At 37.9% G+C, this 21,065-nt stretch overlaps 1 protein-coding gene across 1 annotated transcript; it reads right to left on the reverse strand.

Moving 5' to 3' along the window:
- Positions 1-304: 304 nt before the first annotated feature.
- CHORDC1 (cysteine and histidine rich domain containing 1) lies at positions 305-20,878 on the reverse strand. Its single transcript, XM_082751853.1, has 11 exons — positions 19,417-20,878; positions 12,893-12,942; positions 10,823-10,879; positions 10,197-10,357; positions 9,511-9,611; positions 8,630-8,688; positions 6,809-6,879; positions 6,477-6,582; positions 5,557-5,676; positions 4,811-4,873; positions 305-4,289 (listed from the first exon to the last, which is right to left on the reverse strand). Exons 1-11 carry the CDS (start codon positions 19,478-19,480, stop codon positions 4,146-4,148), a joined length of 996 nt encoding a protein of 331 aa, XP_082607979.1. The 5' UTR covers positions 19,481-20,878; the 3' UTR covers positions 305-4,145.
- Positions 20,879-21,065: the final 187 nt, after the last annotated feature.

Raw genomic sequence — 21,065 nt, forward strand, 5'->3', positions numbered from 1 at the left:
TATAGATGGCAAGTATCTGTTTCTACATCCCCTTTCCCTTTGAACTCGCAAGACTGATGACAAATGCATACTTGACGGTGCTCATGTGCAGCAGGTTCCTTCATTCCTGTTCACACTAACATGAAAATAAAACATTCAACAATTCAACAGAAGAATGTTGGTTTTATGAACATGGTTCGAACTTTGTGCCCCTTGGACAGTTTCCCTTGTATACCGACTGACCTGTGGAAAATGCCCACATTTTCATAACTGTGTTACAAATGCAAAGGGAAGACCTCTCCCATAAAGTCAAAAAGTCCAAGCATAACCAGCATGTAATAAGAATTTTATTGAATAAATTTAGAAAAAAATGGAACATGAAGACATGAGATTAATTTCTGCTTTTAAGTTTTATGAATGTGCAGAATCAAACAACCATGCAAAAAGACATCTCTCCCCCCAAACCGTAATTCAAGACTCTCATTTATAATGGCAAAATTATTAGCGCCGTAAAACAGTGTTCCAGACACGTAACTCATTACTTTAAATAGGATCTCTTTCCTGAATGAAGACAAAAAAATAGTAGCAAGAGGGAAAGACAATTGATTAACAGGTACAGTACTTAACCAGTAATCATGCCATTTGTAAAGAATGCAAGCAAAAAATGCATCATTACATAGAATAAGTAGATGTTTTTTCAAGGCAAAATTCCTAATATAACTAGTCCCTAAACTACTGAAATGGTGACTTGATAATGCAAGTGTTCCAGAAGATCGTCTTAGAGATGGAAGATTTTTTTTGTGAAGTTACATCAGTGCCATGTAAAATATAACAGAGTATCTGAACAGCCCAGTGCTAACAGCATGTGAACATTAAAAATGAACTCCAACTCCTCCAGGAAACGTTCTGTTTTAGACATACAACAGTAGGTAGGAAAATAGGCTTAAGCATGAGGAAAAAGATTAAGATTTCTGTTACAAATTCGTGCACCCACATAGTTTTTGTCTCATTAAAAATGTATTGTGAAGTTTTACACGCCCCTGGTACAGTCATATCTGAGACATATAATGTACTGTCTACATGTAATATGCAAACCCATTCTGAAACACAGTATAGCTTTTTAAAGTCTTATAATTATAAAAATATAGCTAGACCACAACTTAAACAACTTGTTAAACACAGGACAACTCTCAAAACCATGAAGGGCAAACTGAACTGCACATATCCCAGTACACAACCTTTTGCACTTCCCGATTTAATTTCACTATTATTAAATAGGTGACAGCCTACATGAGCAAGACTGTTTAGCTTAGTTCTCAAAACTTGCTTTTGAGAAGCATTATGATTATTCTCATACACCATAGTTATCTTCTTTCCCCCCTGCATTTACTAATAAAAGCCAGTCAAACCCAATTCTATTGAAAATAGATACCACTAGCCATATCAAGATGTCATTTTGTAAAACACCAGCATGTTTTGATTAAGACTGTTCTGAGCAACCACTATGATCTGCTCAAAGTACTCAAATTCAGCAATACAGCTTTTGCAGCTTGATGATGGATGCACACAAATAGTTATAAAAAGCTGCCAAGAATGCAGTTAAACAAGACTCATGACACAAGCCATCTGAAAGCTTAATTTTTTGAAAATCATCATAAGCCATAGAGAAGCAGGCTGCTTTTTGTAAAATCTACACATTTTTGCCTTATATAAACTGGGGTTTTGTTTGCTCATGTTCTTAAATATCTTAAATAGGTGCATTTTAAAAGTGTTTATATTGTCGTTGAGGTGGAAAAGTTATTATGCAATTCCTGAGGCATCTGTTGTTCCCTGCTGAGAGTATGAACAGGAATAGAAGGAATGAATAACAAACACTTAAAAAAAAAAAAAAAAAAAAGCAAAACTGAGGGCATTGTCTACAGGAGCTTTCTTCCACTCACTGCTACAATGTTGATCCTGCTTCTAGCAGAATCTAGTTTCAAGGAGTATAAAAAACAGTTACAGGGTCCCAAAGTCTACAACGTTAAAGCAAAAGTCCATTCATCCAGATTTTGCTCAATTAAGTGCTTAGTATACTCAAGGGTCACAAGGATTGCTTTAAAAATAAATTTTGTTTTTGAAGAAATTCTGTTTCCCTTGCAGTTATTTAAATGTTAAAAACCAAACCAAACCAAAACAAAAAAACAGATGGCATGCCAATAGTTACAGGTATCTAGAATTTTTAATCCGCTGAAGTAATTGTTCTTAATATTACACTAATATAAGCTCCCGTTGTTGGCTCAGAATTCAGTGGGGAACACCTGAACAATTTTTAGAGGAGCAACTGCAGGCATACATTTTTGTAAGCTTGCACTTCACTGCATGCGGTGTTTTCAAATGTATTTATTTTTGTTTAAAAGGAATTATTAAAATTTGATGGAATTTTTCAAGCAGAACTTGGCACTTGAATTTTTAATAGGGGCCCAAAGGAGTAAGCAACCACACTTCCTCCAAATCAATAAGGAAAAAGGTAAAGAAGCTCTAAAACAGATTTCAACATCAGTGTTACTTTTTGGTGCTTGGGGCTGGTTTCTTCAGTAATGCATATGTTACTACTTCAAGAATTTCAAGTACTGCTGAAGACAGAACTCTGAACTCAACACAAATTATACCTGTTGGAAACACTATCTGAGAAATCCATATTGACTTCAAAATGCCTTTACTACTTTCACTGTTTCTCTTGGACTCATTTCAGGTCTGCCAAGGTAGATATTCCACCATATTCCACAGCCCACAAGACTACTTGTTTGCATATTTACATTTTGGCACAATAAATAATAATATATATTTTGGTTGACTTACACATTAAAGCATTTTTCTTTCAGCTACAATCTAAAATTAAGAAACGATTTCAAGCAGAAATAGAAACCAATATCACTGCATGAATTATTCCTTAGACAGAAGTCTAAGACAGAAGTCTTTAAAACTATCCTGTTTTCAGCTACAAATCATTATTGCTGCAGAACTGAAAACAAATTTAAGGTCCTGATTTCAAATTACAATTTTGCCTATGCTCTTCAAAAAGATATTTTAAAAATATTTTAGCTTAACAGTACGATTATGATTTGAGACGGGCATTTGAAAGCTTGTTTGTTTCTCCTAAGATTTCAGTTATTCCGTAAATTTTGTTCCTAGATTACTATCCTTGGGAAAAAGAGCTCTGCATATCTACATAGAAAGGATTTTCCCAAGATACCTACAGTGCATACTGTCTTCTCCTCCTAAAAATATCCACTCTGAGAAAATTCATAGTTTTGAATGTTGCAGAACAGGACCGAATACATATTGTAAAGACTGTCAAATATATACAGTAGCTGGGTAACTTTACAATATTCTGCAGTTTGTGTATTTTCTACAGCTGAGATGCTGTTATTCAGCCATATTCACTGTCCACTCATGTTTACATTTAAAAATTCAAGTATCAAAGTTAGGAGAATAGGAAAAATCCCCTCTTGCCATCTTTGTTCTTATTTTAATCTGATCTGCTTTTATACCTGAAAGACAGCAAGAATCGGGAAATACTGAAACACTTACTAAAATACCTTTTATTTTACAGCCAGCAGATATTGAAACAAACATTAGTTTCAGCAGACAAAAATGGAAGTCTACAAGTGTTCTTTCACGTTTGTTTTTATGTGCCTTTTTATTTTAGATGTGAAATTGCATGTTTACCACTTCAAAAACTCACATCTGTAATACTGTATGCTTCATAATGAAGAGTGCTGAATTGAACATACTACCAAGCAGATCCAGTCTAAACAGAAGACTTGAAAAATTAACACACACTGTGGACTGAAAGCTTATCTGTTTGGGTAGTCAGTGCATAGTAGGTAAGGTTGTAAACACAGGGCAATAGCTCTTATTTTAAATTCCCATTGAGACACTCCAGCTAGAATAAATACACTCACGGAAGCAAGAGCAGAAGAACCAGCTATTACTCTTCTATTACTCTTCAAGTTGACACCCTCATTTACTGTGCATCTTTTTTTTTTTTTTTTTTTTTTTTTTTTGTACAGTGGAACATAAGGTCTAGCATAAAAAAAAAGTTATCTATATAAACGTTAAATACTTGATTACAGTAGCAAGTCACCACTTCAGGATGGGATATATCTTGTCTCTTGGAATTATTATTGATCTGAATTCTCTTTCTTTTGTTCTGTGTTGGATACTGGTAATTCAAGACTTGCCCATAATAGAGGCTCTGCTTTTCTCATAGTAACTTCAATCTTTGTAGCTGTCATGTTCACATAACTCCTCTTTACATCAATTACCTGAAAGAGAAAACACATGTCACACTTCACTTTACAAAAACTGAATTAAGTTCAGAAGAGTACCTTATCACTAGACTTCAGCAGATGTTTAGGTAGATGGAGTTCCCTCTTATCTGGAAAAGCCAGCCCTTTTCCGCTCCCAAGCTATGAACATGTATGTACAATATAAATATAGGTCTAATACATATATAAAACAGTAATTACATAACATTAAGAGTTTTTATCTAACACCACTATCTTATTTAGAATAGAACCTTAGGACAAAGTAGGTTGGCGGGAATCTCAAGAGGTCATCTTGTCTAACCTTCCACTCAAATAAGAGTTGATGTCAGGCCCAGTCACTTGGGGCACTAGATTTCGATTTACATTTAATTACTGAATGACATGCAATTTATTTTTTTTTTTCAATAAGTAACAAGGAAAAAAAACTGCTTTTATAGAGAAGCAGCTGAGGGTTTGTGGTATTGTTAGTTTTGTGGTGTGTTTTTTATTTAAAAATAGAAACAATGTTTTATACTTACTCCCCATAATTTCACATTGCGATGAAATTCCTTTTCTCCTTCAAATACAATATGAATATTTAACTTAAAAAGGAAAAACAACAGAAAATTTTATCAGGCTAGTAAGACATGAGACACCTCAAGTATGTTTAAGTAAAATATATCATATTAGGACTCAGATCCTACAACGAACAAAGTGATCAAACTGTCCCTCATACACAGAAGTGGAAAATACATTCTAATAGATTGTGTTAAAGTATCTTAGTCTGTGTACCATAGTGGCCATATAGACCTACTGCAAGTTTTTTCATTTTTTCCAAATGAATGATTAAGAAATCACAGAAGTATCATTTTAACACTTGTTTAATATGACTACCCATGAAAGTGCACACTATCAAGAACAATATTCAATTACTTTAAGCCAAATACAATGAAATTACAAATCTATAATTATTTACACATGTGATGATGGAATTCCATCACATTCAGGTTTTAACTGCAGAAGTCTAAAGATTTTTCTGTAATGCTATATTGCAGCCTGTAATGCCTTTTTTTTTTTTTTTTTTAGGTAAGGATGTCCAAATAAGAAGGGAAAAAAAAGCTGTGTGTATTTGAACAAACGCAAAAGTCAAGAAAAAGCTGTTTCTCAGAAAAGATTCTTACGCTGTTCTACCTCTGCCTTAATAAATAAAGCAGAAACTGTATTTTTCTAACTTCAGGCTTCTGTACAAATTAGAAAGGAATCACATATTAAGGTAGGAACTCACCATTGTACTATTTGCTTCTACATAGCTCAGATCAGGAACAGAATTTTTAGCATATATAGAAATAGTCACTTCTCCTCCAGTCTGGTGCCAATCATGCCTGCATGGAACTACCTTCTTTCCCTATATAAATAAAAGGTTACAGGGAAAAATGTAACATTCAGGAGTATTAATCAGAATTAAATCCTAGGACTATTTTAACAGCCATTAAACATAGCTAGCATACCCTGTGTTCAGATGAGAGTGCAAACCTCTATTTATATTTATTATAAAACAACAACAAAAGAAAACCAACTATATTCTTTATTTCAGATACTGGACCCTGACATACAATAGCAGTGAGGAAAACAGTGTTCATGAAAGAGACTATGGTAAGAAGCAGGAACACTCTGATGGAATGAAAGTAACATGTTCTCCTTTACAAAACCAGAGTTATCCAGCAGGCAGCGGGAAGGTGGGAAGGAATGAAAGAAAGCAGGGACTCCAATTGGCTAGAAGCCCATTATCTCAATATGTACACATTTAATAAATAGTTTCTTAATGTGAGTGAATTCTTTACAAGAATGCCTTTTTTTTTTTTTTTTTTTTTTTTTAAAAAAAGAAAGCACTCAGTTCCATTATTAAATTCTGAGATTTTCTCTGAGAATCTTTTAAACCTTGAATGGAAATATTTTGTGCTTTTTAATTCTGCAGGTTTTTTTCCAACATCTCAATGCTATAAACTAAGAAGCTCTCTATTTGCTCTACTAGTAGTCAAACCAAGACGTCCAGTATGCTTCAAACCAGAAAACCAGACATGTAAACAGAACCCAAATTCTGTTGAGAGTCTGAAAGAGACCCTTCCATACACACCCCTCCCCCAAACCAGGTAACATCACGGACTTTATCTGCCCTGCTATAGCACAAACGTTAATGCTACTCACTGCATCCTTTTTAGTCCATACGTGTGTTCCTGTTGTGCAGCCTTCTTGAGCTAAAAATGTGTTGAAGTCAGACGTTTTCCTTTTACAGCAGCTCCAATACTTCATCCTTTAAAGTTTGCAAAGAAGGTAATTAACAAACAATATTTAGGACACTATTGTAAATACTTAAGATCTTTCCTTTATGCAATATTACCATTAATTTAGGAGACCCTTTTCAATCACTGCCATTTTCGACTGTGAGAAATAGAGAATGAAAACAAGGTAACATCTACAAAGAAAGCAGTAACAGACTAATTAAAAAAAGTAAAAAATCAAGCTAACTGAATACTAACCCTTCGTGGAATATAGGTACACCAGAATGGTATATACACACATCTTCAGTGCTGTGCGGTCCTTGGTACGTCTGGTAAAAAAAATAAATAAGAAAATAAAAGCACTTAGTTTACTATTATAGGAAGTGGACCAAAGGGTTAAAAAAAAAAAAAAAAAAAAAAGTGTTCATAAAGATCACTTTATCTCAGAGACATCGACCTTTAAAAATGCTCTGAAAATTCAGAGAAATAAAGTACTTCAAAGGAAATACATTAAAGCTGCATGGTCCAGCACAAATCGAATTTCCATTCCTTTACTCAGTTTTCAGGAGAAGGAACTGAAAATATGGCCTCAAGTTGTGCCAGGAGTGGTTAGATTGGATACCAGAAACAATTTCTTCATGAAAAGGGTGGTCAAACATGGGAACGGGCTGTCCAGGCAAGTGGTGGAGTCCCTGTCCCCGGAACTATTTAAGAGATGTATGGATGTGGCACCAAGGGACATGGTTTGGTGATGGGACTTGGTAGGTCAGGCTGATGATTGGACTAGATTTTGAAGGTCTATTCCAACCTACGTGGTCCCATGATCTATGATTCTTAAACAGAAGCAAATCAAACAATATGCATCCCTGACAATGAGTATCATGTCAGTTCTTCCTAACACAAACAAGTGAATGCTCTAAATCCTTTTCCAACCAGAGTTTCACTAGAAACTTTCAGAAAGTTGCAGATGTCCAGTAAAATACCTATTTCAATTTGACTCTCCTGTTCTGTACAAAACAAGTGTCAAAAAAAAAAAAATGCAACAAAACACACCACAAGCAAACAAAACAACAGTGTCAGTTTAAAAGACCATGTAACATGAAGACTAACTTCAATGCTAGAAGTGTTATAACAATTTTCTTTGGTGATTCTTCTGGCAGGAAGCATTAAGTGATGCTGATGAACATCTTTGCAGATGTTTCTGAAGTACATTCAGGTCATCAAGAGCAATTCAAATGCTATCAGTAAGCTACATCTCACCAATATATTATTTAACATTTTAAGTTGAAACACTTCAGTATTGCATGTTTGGTAAGCTTAATGATTAGAAGTTCGAGTACTGTACTCAGATCTGGGGCCTCCAGCACAAGAAAGTCATGGAAGTATTAGAGTCCAGAGGAGGACGACAAGGATGATCAAAGGGCTGGAGCACCTCTCCTATGAAGACAGGCTGAGGGAGTTGGGGTTGTTCAGCGTGGAGAAGAGAAGGCTCCAGGAAGACCTTACGGCAGCCTGCCAGGGCCTGAAGGGGGCTACAGGAAAGCTGGGGAGGGACTCTTTGTCAGGGGGTGCAGTGATAGGACAAGGGGGAATGGCTTTAAACTAAAAGAGGGTAGGTTTAGGTTAGATATTTGGAAGAAATTCTTCACTCAGAGGGTGGTGAGGCACTGGCACAGGTTGCCCAGAGAAGCTGTGGATGCCCCATTCCCGGAGGTGTTCAAGGCCAGGCTGGATGGGGCTTTGGGCAACCTGGGCTGGTGGGAGGTATCCCTACCTATAGCAGGGGAGTGGAATTAGATGATCTTTAAGGTCTCTTCCAACCCAAACCATTCTACGATTCTGAGTTCGTGATGGACCTCAAAAAAACAAAACATCTGATACCTATTACATCCACCATACAAAACAGCCCACATTTGTCAATAGTAAAGTATGTTACTGAATGTATATTTGTTAAGCCTGATGGAATTTATCCTATTTCCAATCAATTTGTACTGGGGGATGGGGAACAAACAAAACAAGACAAAACTGAACACGTAATAGTTTAGCAAGCAAGTGTAACAGTGAAACCAAACCACTTACTTTTGAACAGCCTGCATTTTTACATGCTGTCCCAATCTTGATTTCATCACTCTCCTCCTCTGCAAAAAGAATCATATTAAAGAAAAAAGCAACTGAAGTATACAACGTACAAAATATTTGGCTTTTATTGAGAACTGCAAAGAATCGAAAAGATTAGAAAAAACAAGTCATCTATCTTCTGCTTGTCACTGAAATCTGCAAGAAAGGTACAAAGAAACAGAAATTATGCAAATATTTCAATAACTGTAAGTGAAACAATTACAAAACTACAATCACTTTTTTTTTTTTTTTTAATCTTTTTGGTAAAACTGAGACTGTAAAAGGCTCCTGCTATTAATTGATCAAGGAGAAATAATAGCAAAATGACAGTTTTAGCAAAAGCACAAAAGGGTATAAAATAACCACAAATGGACATAGGTTGAAGTTAGAAAGTGTTTCTAAAAGAACCAAACTTGAAATGCACTCTGGGAGAAAAAAAAAAAAAAAAAAGATGGAAAGTAGACAAGGGAGAACCAGCTAGTGTTCAGCAGAATTTCACTGGTTTATGAAAGGCATCATATGGTATTATGTTTGCAAAGGAGTACAGTTCATTTCTCGGAAATTCTTTGAGCCATTTGTTTAGAAATGAATGTTCCCATCATGTTCATTATTGCAGGATATCTTACATAATAAGCAGTTCAAGTAACTGCCATGGGAACATACCGCTCCTAATACCCAAGCCCCCACACTGTTCACGTTTAACTTTGATTATCGTTTTACAGAAAAGTGCTTTCCAGAATATTGTCTTTGTCAAATAATCACCTCAGAAACAACAAAAAATAGCATCTTTATTTATTTGTCAAGAAGTGTCATATACCTACTTAACCTGCCTATATCCTTACCTTTTTTCTCTTCGTTTTCTGATGACAGTTTCAGCTTATCTAGTGCTTGCTTCAAGGAAGCTGATACTTTCAGCTGCAAATTTGTCATTGGCTCATCTGGGCTAAAAAAATGTCCATGTATTCATGTCAACTTCATGAAAAAAAAATTTACAAAAAATGACAGAGTAGTAACTTTCAATCTTGCAATAAGACTCTTCCTTTCCAATCTCCCTTACAACAACAAACTAGACTGCTAAGTGCCCATTCGTATTCTGTATGAGAAACCAGTCTAGAAATTTAGAAGGTCTTAGTTTTCAACAGGAAATCTTAAGTACTCTACAACAATAAAATCAAACCAGAGAGATTAAGGAATCTACATGCACGCACCCTACTGTTTTTATGTGTGTTAGACACGGTAAACAGTACTGCTAGTGGCTTTCTAAACTATGAGGCTTTACACCACTGTTTATTTTCCCAAGAAGTTAAGTGTTGAGAGATCCAGTAATACCTTGTCCTAACCCCAACTCTTTTATCTCATTGTAAAGACAAAGATAACATCATCACTGCTACCAAACACAAGCTCTTTTAACGATAATTTGGGAATTTTTACACTGTACAGGCTGTGTAACACTAATCAAATAAGGTTTAACTCAGTCAACCAACCACAAATTTTGAAAAAAAAAAAAAAAAATTATTATATACAATACCTCGGTCTTTTAATTGTTTCCAGTGGTTTTGGTGCCTTAATTATGTGTTCTTGAAATTTGGGTTTCAGTTCAGCTAGTTCCTTTCGCTCAGAGGTAGTTTTGACTTCTGGTTTAACAGGCTCAGGAGGTTTCTCACTATTATGGTGACCCTTTGTACAGCCCTATTATGGAAAGGATATGTTTGTTTATATACAGACACACACACAGATATACAATGTATTTTGTGTGCACAATTTCAAGCTATCAAAAGCCACATGTTTTTTTTATATTTTTAGACCATCTTCCACTTTAGCCCAACTCATAACATTGGCCACGAATGTAATCCTATAACTATGATGAAAAATATCTTCATTTGCAAGTACTTTAAATAAAAATGCATACTTTTCAAAATCAAGTGAAGGAACAAGAAACAACGCATTGACCCTTCATTATTAACAAGACTGCAAACAGACTTTTATGGAATTAATTATATTCATTACAACTTGAAAAATGAGACAACTTCAACATTACCACAGGAAAAGTAGCGTACTCAAGATTTAAGACAACTGTAACAAAATTAAGCAATTTTTAAACATGCAAGCTGTGATTTGATAAGTGTAAAAATTGTAATAATCATGAGTACATACCACAATGCTTAAGAAGTCAGAAAAGTCTGTTGTTCTTCTCTTACAACACGACCAACCCTATGAACATTTTTGAACAAAAAACAAAACAAGCGTGATTACCTTATTTTGCAGCAACAGACAACAAAAAGCAACAGACCAGTTATATTGCTTTATAAGATGTGGCATTTCATTATCACCAATTATTTTATCCCCTTCTTTGGACAATACTGTAATCATCTGCATTTTTAAAAGACAGAGAAACCTGTTAGAGCTGCCTTAATCAGTAAATGCAGTAAACATGAGGCAACATCCATGACAAGCACCAACTCTGTATGAGGAAAAAAAAAACAACAGATATCTAACTTTATCCTATAAAGTAACATCTTTATAGATGTTATAGGATGAACAAATATTATACTTGAGACTAACCTGTGGCATAATGTACAGCCCCCTTTATAAAATGATGAGGATACTTTCCTTCCTTGAGCACTAGGCAAGTCTTTAAACTGCTCATTTCCCTCCATAAACTGGAGGTCTGCACTGCATAGCCATCTATTCAAGTGCAGAAACTGAGAACTTTTTTATTTTACATCGGAAACCCAATTACAGAGAAAATTATCCTGATACTGTGAATAATATATCTCAAAACTCAAAAGAACCTTATTGAAACCAGTAGTTTGTACAACAAATATGCTTTTCTAGCATGTTGAGTGCTTAAGCAATGAGCCACTGGGTTTTAAGTAGGTAATTTTAAAATATCCTCAAAATGCTCATTATTTCTACAGTCACAGAAGTAAGACGTCCACCCATGCCCACTTTCAATTATCTACAATTCACATCAGGAAGAAAATTACTCATAGAAAATTATGATAAATTTAATTAGACCAAGAGTTAGGAAGAAGAGGGGAAGCAGTACCTGTTTTAAGAACAGTGCTTCTGTAAGAGAAATTAAACACAAGCTTTTGAAGAAATTTTTTAACTTCTGTCCTTGTAATTAGGCAGAAGTCTTATATACTGTGTTGTTAGTACAGTTATATTTTTTTTTAGAAAACAAATTGCCATCGTCTATCACATTTGTCCCAACAGCTCCTGTTGTAATTTGCCAGTGGCACACTGTGGCCACTTCTACACTCATGCCCTGCAATATGACCGCTGGCTCACAGAAAATGTGCTACCCAGCACACACAAGCACCCCAAACACCCACATTATGGGACAGGGTTGAGATGGATTGCTAGAAGCAGTTCCTAAACATCAGAAAAAAAAATAAAAAAATAAAGCCTGCCCCCTAGCTCAGTCAAACAGCAGTTCCTATCCCTAAGAAAGGACACTAAGGCTACATCTATGTCAGTACACTGAACAGTGCCAGACTCCATGGCTGGACCCCAGATTTCTGACCATATACTATTAAATTGTTAGAAGGATTTCCAGTACTGTTTTGGACAACCTAATCAGCTCTCTGTCAAATCATTCCCATAAGGCATTCTGGATGTATCCAGTATATCCTGAAGCAGAACAGTTTAATATAACAAACATGGGCTATGCAGTTGGCCTGATCACTACAGACAGTCCCAGGTATATGTACTCCACTACTGAAGATGTAGCCCCAAGACAGCTCCATCAGGGGCATAGGTAAGCAGTCCCATCTTAGCCCACACATAAATTTATCAGATTAACAGAACACAATTTCCACAGTAGGCAAATGTCACATTTATATTAGTGCTCTAGTCATGTAAATGCAGGCAGCTGGTCTAAATTCCAATCAAGTGAATTAACTGAAAGGAGTATGACTCCTCTCAACATATCCAGAGACCTATTCTAAGATCCTAATTAAACTGTAGAGACATCTAAAGTCATTTAACAGAAACATGAGTCAAACAGACTTGCATAACATTTAAATCGTGTGAATAGTTTTCAGTTCCTATTGCACCTTTAAGTAAGTGTGGTTTTCTAATTTCATGGGGCTGCTACAATGCTATAGACTGGACATTACTGTACAGAACTGACAGACTTGGGAAAAGAGAAAAAGGAAAACAAGCAACCATTTTACGTATACGGAAAGATAAGACTTAAAAAGATATTTGCGTACTTACTTTGAGAGCATCATGAAAGACTGGTACACCTGGATGATATGTGCATGAATCTAGAAGAAAATGACTATTATTAATATTTAGGCATACCAAGAATTCTTATTCATCTGATCACAAACCTAGCAAAAATTTCATGCTTGCAATTCAGGTATGTCATGAGCTGTTCCACCACTTACCCAAGTGCACATGATTATTAAGGAAAATGCAGACTTCACAGAACAAGCTTTCTGAGTACATACATTAAACCGAAACAATCGAGTTCTTCCCCCCCATATTATACAATGTAAATCACAAAACAGACACCTGAAAGTAACTTCTATTCTTTACTTCTATAAAAGTAACTGGAGGAAGTAAACTTTCTACAGATCATCCCTTGCTTTCAACAGTAGTCCTCATTAGTAATTCAGTGATGTGATAAAGGTGGCCCTGCGGCCACACGATGGACATAAAACACTCATTTACATGATCACATACATCTGCTTGCACCTGATCAAGGCCTTCTATCTAGAAACACTCAGAGTTCATTAAATTATCCATGATAATTACCTTGTTCTTTTATCACTGGTGGATTCCTAGATGTTTAAGGTCATGAAGTCAAAGGCCAATCTTCAACATACACAATTCAGCCATGTGAATACCACTAATTATTACTAGGTTCTGTACAAACACCACGCTGAAATACCTCTTCTGTTAACCGAACTGTTAATATTCACAGATGTTTATCAACATTACAGCTATTTATGCAGTAACTGCTCATTTTTTACTTAATGTATGTATTTTTGAAGTGTAATATAATTGCTTTGATTATGTAACATCCCTGACACATACTCATGGATAATGTTTTAATGATCTGATTAAGAACATAACAGGAAACACTAGCTATCTTCTAGTCTTTAAAGCATTTTTTGGTGGAAACAGAAAATGTAAAGTAACACAAACAGTAACAATTTTTATAATACTCCTCCATAAAACACCAGTAAGAAATATCACATTTCAAATAATGAGGCAAATAAGACAAGTAATAAATAACTTTACTGACAATCTGCCTACAGACATTAAATGGGCTAAAGACAAATCACTATTTTACTTTTAAAAAAAATGTAGATTTTGAACAACTTTTTCTTCCTTAGTTATATATTCAGAGTTATATATATATAAATTCAGTTATATATATGCACTAATGCAGTCAGACAGACTGTAGTGGGTTTACGTGGCAAGGTTTTGGTAGCAGGGAGCCATAGGGGTGGTTTCTGTGAGAAAGATCTAGAAACTGCCCAATGTTTGGGAAGGGCCCCATTGTTTTCCAGATCTGAGCCAATAAGCGATGTTGTTTTGCGCCTCTGTGAGAGCATATTTAAGACAGGGAAAAAACGCTGCTCCACACAGCAGCCGGGAGTGAGAGAACAGCCTTGCAGGTGCCAAGGTCAGTGTAGAAGGAGGGGGAGAGGTGCTCCAGGCGCCGGAGCAGAAGTCCCCTGTGGCCTGTGGTGAGGACCATGGTGAAGCAGGATGTCCCCCTGCAGCCCATGGAGTACCACGGTGGAGCAGGGTTCCATGCTGCAGCCCGTGGAGGAGACCACAGTGGAGCAGGTGGCCCTGCACCGACGGAGGCTGCCGCCTGTGGAAGACCCCTGCCGGAGCAGATTCCGGGCCGGACCTGTAGCCCGTGGAGAGGAGACCACGCAGGAGCAGGTGACCTGGCAGGAGCTGCTGCCCGTAGGGGAGCCAGGTTGGAGCAGTTTTCTCCTGAGGGATGGACCCCGTGGTACGGACCCATATCTGGAGCAGTTCTGGAAGAGCTGCTGCCTGTGGGAAGCCCACGCTGGATCAGTTCATCAGGGACTGCATCCCGTGGGTGGGACCCCACAGCACAGGGGACGAGAGTGACCGAGAAGGAGCGGCAAAGAAGAAGTGCTGTAGACTGACCATAACCCCCATTCCCCCATTCCCCTGCACCGCTCGGGGGAAGGAGGTGGAACAGGGTGGATGGGGGGGAAGGTGCTTTTGGTTTGCTTTTTCCTTTGTTTTCTCACTTCTCTCGCTTGTTAGTAATAGGCAATAAATCTTACTATCTCCTTATGCCGAGTCTGTTTTGCCCGTTACAATAATTATTGCGTGATTTTCTCGTCCTTATCTCAACCCTTGAGCCCCTTTTCACATATTTTCTCCCCATTCCTCTTTGAAGAGGGGGAGCGAGAGAGCGGCTGTGGTGGAGCTCGGCTGCCCACTCGAGCGGAACCACGACACAGACACACTGCCTTAAGATGATAGCTCCCACCTCAAGCTGGAAGAGGAATATTTCAGAACATTCGTCCCTCAGCAGGACTTACATACATGTCCACAAACTTCTACCAATTCTTTCAGCTTCAGGATGAAAAGCTAATGCTGGTAACCCTCACAAGAATATAAGAAAATTTTGTACAAAGAGACAAACTGCTTTGTACCAAGGACTTCACTGCTTAGTTTTTTATTTTTAAGAAATAGCAACTATTCTTTTCCAGAAGTATCAAAGCATGCTATCGCAAGCACCATCATAGAAGAACTAAGCAGCAACGAATACTTCTGAATGAGCAGATTTTAATTACTATTTTTGACCCCCTGACAGTTACGTGGTTTCAAATGAGAGAGGTGTTGTTAATCAGTGCACCATTTCTCAAGACCACGACCTATCTTACAATCAAGTAATTCAGAGGCAGCTATCCAGCGCACAGGTCAGATACACAGGCATCCGTTTGTCCAACTGGCCCAGTCCGATCCTTTCTCCTTGCTTCCTTAAGCCCTCTCAGCAGGAGGTACATCATGGAGCAGCCGACAACCCACTCCTTGCTGCTACCTGAGAAGCGCCATGCGTGCTTCACAAGAGAAGATGCTGTGGCAGTGCCTCAAAAGGAGGCAGCAGGACTTACCCACTAAGCAGTCTGCCATTCTGCTTTCAGAGAACAGCAGAACGTCACTCACTTCCACTCACAGTGAGCCCAACAACTCTTGTCCCTGTAAACGTTACATTTGTAACAGTATCTCAGATTAGGTAGGGGAAAAGGGGCATTCAGTGCACAGCAACAGTTGCTTGAGCAGTTAGAAACGTGTTGTGTTTCAGATTTGTTTGAGCTCAGCTTGCAGGCTTTGGTTGATATTCTATGTTTTTACTGCATATATACATACATATATACATATATATATATATATATACACACACACACACACAGTATATATACTTTATGTATCACCCCTCCACTGCTGTTAATACCTTTCTTTAATAGGGACAAAAAAGTTTTTTCAAAGCAAGTAATTTTTCCTCTCATATTCAGATCATTTTGGAGGTGGCAGTACCACAAATTTTCACTTGTTTAAATGCTAACTTCTTACCTAAACCAATCCTAGTTTCACAGTGCACACACTGCTGGACTGCTATTACCTGACTTCTACATCCTTGTTGATTTGTTGAAGCACTTTATTAGACATTTTGTTACATGCCAAAGTAGAAAATTGTACAGGTCAGGCAAAGTCAGATGTATTTAAGATGGAATCCTGTTGAATTCTTGAGGATGAAATGAGCTATGACTACCTACGACCTACAGACCCGCTATCCTGTGGAAACACTCCAATGTTTTGCAAGGTATGCTTTACAGCCTGGCAGCAATGAAAGTTCATTAAATCTGATGCATTTTGTTTGGTTCCCTGGGAAAGTTGATGTCTTCAAGAGTTTGCTAAAGGTAGGAAACTATCATGGAATTCCACTGAATTTCTCATGGTGTTGGAATAAAATGCGGAAAACAGGACAAATGTGGCATAGAGCTTATACAGAGTTCATAAAGAAAGACTCAGGCTGAAAAACAGAATGCTGCAAGGAAGACAAAGGATCAGAGGGTGCCCTTTATAGGAACAGAGTTTGAATTACAGGGACCAAAGTTAAAAAAAAAAAAGCTGAACGGGCAGGTGAATTCCAAACATCCAGGCTACCATTTCTTCCAATTCCACCTCAGAAATTTGTAGTTTTCATCATCTCTGCAATTATCTTTCTCTTACAGGTACAACATCATGAAGTTTGATCAAGGTAAGAGGGTATGAACAATCATGAAAGAGTAAGTCTTGCTGTTCTGGCAAAGGACCAAATCAAACCACATTAACAAAGTTCTAAATTATGGCCTAAACCAAGAACTGTTGCAGTACGGTGAGGAAATTGTGACAAATACACAACACATACACTTTTAGTCTGTTCTGTTTGCGCACACCACCTTTTCAGCTCTAGTTTTAAGGACTAGAAAAAACTTTTATAGTTTTAAGCAGGACTGTTTTCAAAACTACATGAAAGTATTACCTCAAAGCTTTGTTTTAGCATCAAACTTTGACCTGGCCTTGAAATGGATTAGAAATGTTCATTGGTCGTTCATTTTTAAAGAAATAAAATAATTAACTTTAAAAGGGGCAGAAGGGCTTTAAGTTCTAACTTCCACATCAGATGCTGCACAAGTTTTTAACAGCGTGAATGTAACAAGCAGCTAATGTACCTAGAATGCATGTTAAATTTGTACCTTGGTAGGCACGCCACAAGTTATTTCATAACTGTGCATTCAGTCACAATTGTGTAGACATACCTTTAATGTTTTCCCTCAGGCTGTTTTTTCTGCCTCTCTTTAAGAGGCACTGAGTCCTTCATGTCAGCCAGTTGCCACTTGCTCATTTTTTGGAAACAATGAGTTTCTACAGAAAATATATGCATATATTATTTCAGCCATCTGATTCTACTGAGAAGATTAATGGCCTCTTACACCAGTCATAACTATGGCAATATCTATAACTGTAGGCTGAATTTAGACAAACACCCTAAAACAACCAGAGGCCAGCAGGACTTATTTTCTATTTTCATTGAAAGAAAAAGCTTTCTAATAACTATTGATACTATGCTTAAATATTAAATTGTGTCAATATAAAACTTATCAAAGGAATATATATTTGTGTTTAACACACATTAACCCCCATCGTATGTTGGGCTGAAACATTCTCCCAGCTCTGAAATATTTGAACTTGACAGCTAAGCACAGCTAAATAGGGATTTGGATGTTTAAGCAGTAATCATCCCATTGATCTTGGTGAAGTTTAGTGATGCTGAAAGTTGTAATCATTCTACTTCAGCAAAAAAAAGGTCAAACTTGATTTTCTGAAGTGGCCTGTGAAGAACTGTGTTTATCTTTAGAACTACTTAGTCTAGAACACAGGAACTCCATTAAATGTTCCAGTCACTTACTGACACAACTTAATCTCGAGAAAATGTCTTTCTCAATCCAAGCACCACGTGGTTAGCACAGGGCCATGCCAATTACATTGGGCCTACTACAATTTGTATCATACATATACTTTCGAACAAGAGGAATTGTAAAGAATTGTTTTTTGAATAGCAAAAACAGGTCATGAAATCCTAATGAAAAATTTTAATCTAAGAAACCCTATCCACTTTGTGAGGGATTACTGAGTGGAAGCATTCCAAAACTGCCTGCTTTTGCTGTTACTAACATTAGCAAGTCTTACACACAATTCTGCCCTTCTCTTTGAAAAGACTTAGATCAGAAAATTAAAGACAATTTAAGTGATTCTTAATCACAGAACATACACATGCTAGATCATGTTATATTTATGGTATTATGCGTCACTAAAAATTAAGCTAATGCAAAAAAGCCATTCTAGAAATTCAGCCCAGAGAGCTACTTTACAAACCAGTTGAGGACAAGCCTGTTGAGAGCTCAGATCACCCTTGTGCAGCCTCTGAGGAATGATGAGGATGTTTCACCAGGTAAAGGACACCCAGCATGCACAGGGGAAGCTCAGCAAGAGCTCAGAGCACATGGCAAAGCATGGATCATAAGACACATTTAATTACCTGCTATGAGTATGTGTACTGTAAGTTAATGAAATAATAGTTGATAATGTAACTGCTATGTATGCAACACCCACAGAAATATTCAGAAGCACTCTTAAGAAAAACTTCTGTTACTTAAGGCCTCTAGTGTCTACCTTTACAGTGTCACAGGAATAAAAACTGCTTTTTTTCTGCCTCTTTTCCTTTCTGTTACTGCAAACAGCATTCTGACGAGAGCAAACTTAAGCCTACAAAGAGATGCAGAATCTTTGAATGTTATCAGCTGCTCCTTTTGACAGGAGAGCAGTTTGTTACCTGTCACTAGCCAGGCGGGCTCCCCGTTGCCCTTCAGGTTTTGCTATCCAGCTGCCCCCAGCCCTCTTGGAACTCACCCCTAAATTTAGTGAGGCGAAGCACCACATACAAATATCAGTTCCCCGTGAGAGGAGCAGGCCAGGAGGAGCAGTTTGCGGTAGCAGACAGGCGGTGGGGGATGCAGAGGTAGCCTGGGTGCTGCCCTGTCACTGCTTGCTGCTGGCTGTGCCCGGGGCTCCGGGACAGCTCCACACCGGGACCGAGCACCGGGGATCCCTCAGATCTCCCCTGCAGACCCCCCCCTCACCCTTCCCAATTGCATCAGGGCACGATGAGGGACCCCCCCGCCATCTCTCACCCTCCGTGTTAGTCTCGGGGTCGAAACGCTGGCCGCAGCCCCGGTTGTAGCACAGCAAGGACATGGCGGCGGCGGCGCTGGGTGGCAGGGGACAAGAGCTGGAGCCTGGCGGAGCGGTGGCGGCTCGGGTGCCTCAGAGAAAAGAACCGGCCGGAGCCTTCCGGAATCTTCACGAAGCTTCGTCGGGGGAAGGAAGGAAGCGGGGAGAGAGGGGAAGAGGGCGGCAGCGAATACGCAGGCGCTAGAGGAGGGGGAAGAGGAGGAGGAGGAAGAAGAAGCCGAGGGGGAGGGAGAAAATGGCGGCACCGGCGACGCGCCGCGGGTTTGAGGAGTCGGCGAGTAGGCGGGCTGCGGCGGGTGCCCGGTCTTTGGCAGTTCTTGTAATTTTTTTTTTTTTTTTTTTTTTTTTTTTTTTGAGATGTCCCCTCAACAGGGACTGGGTGACAGGGAAAGATGTAATTAGGAAGTTTGCTTGTTGCGTGACTGGAACACGTGAGCTTAATTTACAAACAATATTTACGCATATGTATTAAAACCAGCGGGCTTGTGTAGAAATAAGTATGATTACACCTGAAGTTTAAAGTTCTTGGCTAAGAAAAAGATTATTTTTGTGTTTGAGTTCCTGGAAGTTCCCCGGAGTGCTCCGGTCAGCCGACTGAGTGACGTGTCCTCTGCTGCCCAGGCTCCTTTGATGTGTATAACAATAGACGCATACATAACAATTGGCTCATGTTAAACAATTATAACAAGCTACATTCCTGTGAGCAAATACAAACTGGTTTCTTCAAACCTTCTGTAAATATCTACTGCGCAGTTCTTAAAATAGAAGTGCATAGGTGTTCATAAGGCATATGACATCCTGAAATAGATACTTAGAATGAGCAGAATAAGTTTTTGCTAAAAATGCTTTTTTTAAGGGGGCTAAGTGATGCGAAAATGATCACCAGGGGTTGCTTCCAGTGTAGCTACCAACTACTGACTGGAAGATCATGTGAGCTGTTCTCCGCTCTGTTATCTATATATCTTAAGTAATGATCGACATATTCTGGGCCAAGAAACTCATATTTAATAGAACTGTTGAGTACCAAAGCCATCGAGTACTTCAGCTCTTACTAAAGAAAAATAAAGGTCCTACTGAGGCCTGTCGTAAGATAAGCTTTGATCAAAGCAGAAAAAATATTATTTTCCCCTTTAGCAGGAGCTTTATAAGATGTGGTAATAACAATTTGAAAACAAAGAGGTATAAGAATATCATTGTTTTTTGCCCTCTTACTCACATATAATGCATTTAAATTGTTTCTGTTTGTTGCATAGCTTATTTTATAAAGAGAAAATTGATGGTAACATATTACAAAATTAAAGTAGGAGTGTTTGCATTGTTGTCTTAGGGCCAAGAACTGCTGTTAAAAGATGAAATTCACCTTATATGCTGTCAACAAGAGTACCACATAAGCATAAATTTACAGGTGTAAAATAAGTTTTATGCTCTTCCTGTGGCTCTGGTTTCATTTTATCCGTAGTGAGCACCATGGTTCTGTTTGAGAAAGAAACAGCTTCCCCCCCCGCCCTTTTTTTTTTTTTTTTTTTTTTTTTTTTTAAGATTTCTGCCCTGATTATATTCATGGAGCAATTCAAAAAATGCTTTGTTT

The sequence above is a fragment of the Aythya marila genome (genome assembly GCF_965140915.1).
Source record: "Aythya marila genome assembly, chromosome: 1".
NCBI classification, from domain to species: domain Eukaryota; kingdom Metazoa; phylum Chordata; class Aves; order Anseriformes; family Anatidae; genus Aythya; species Aythya marila.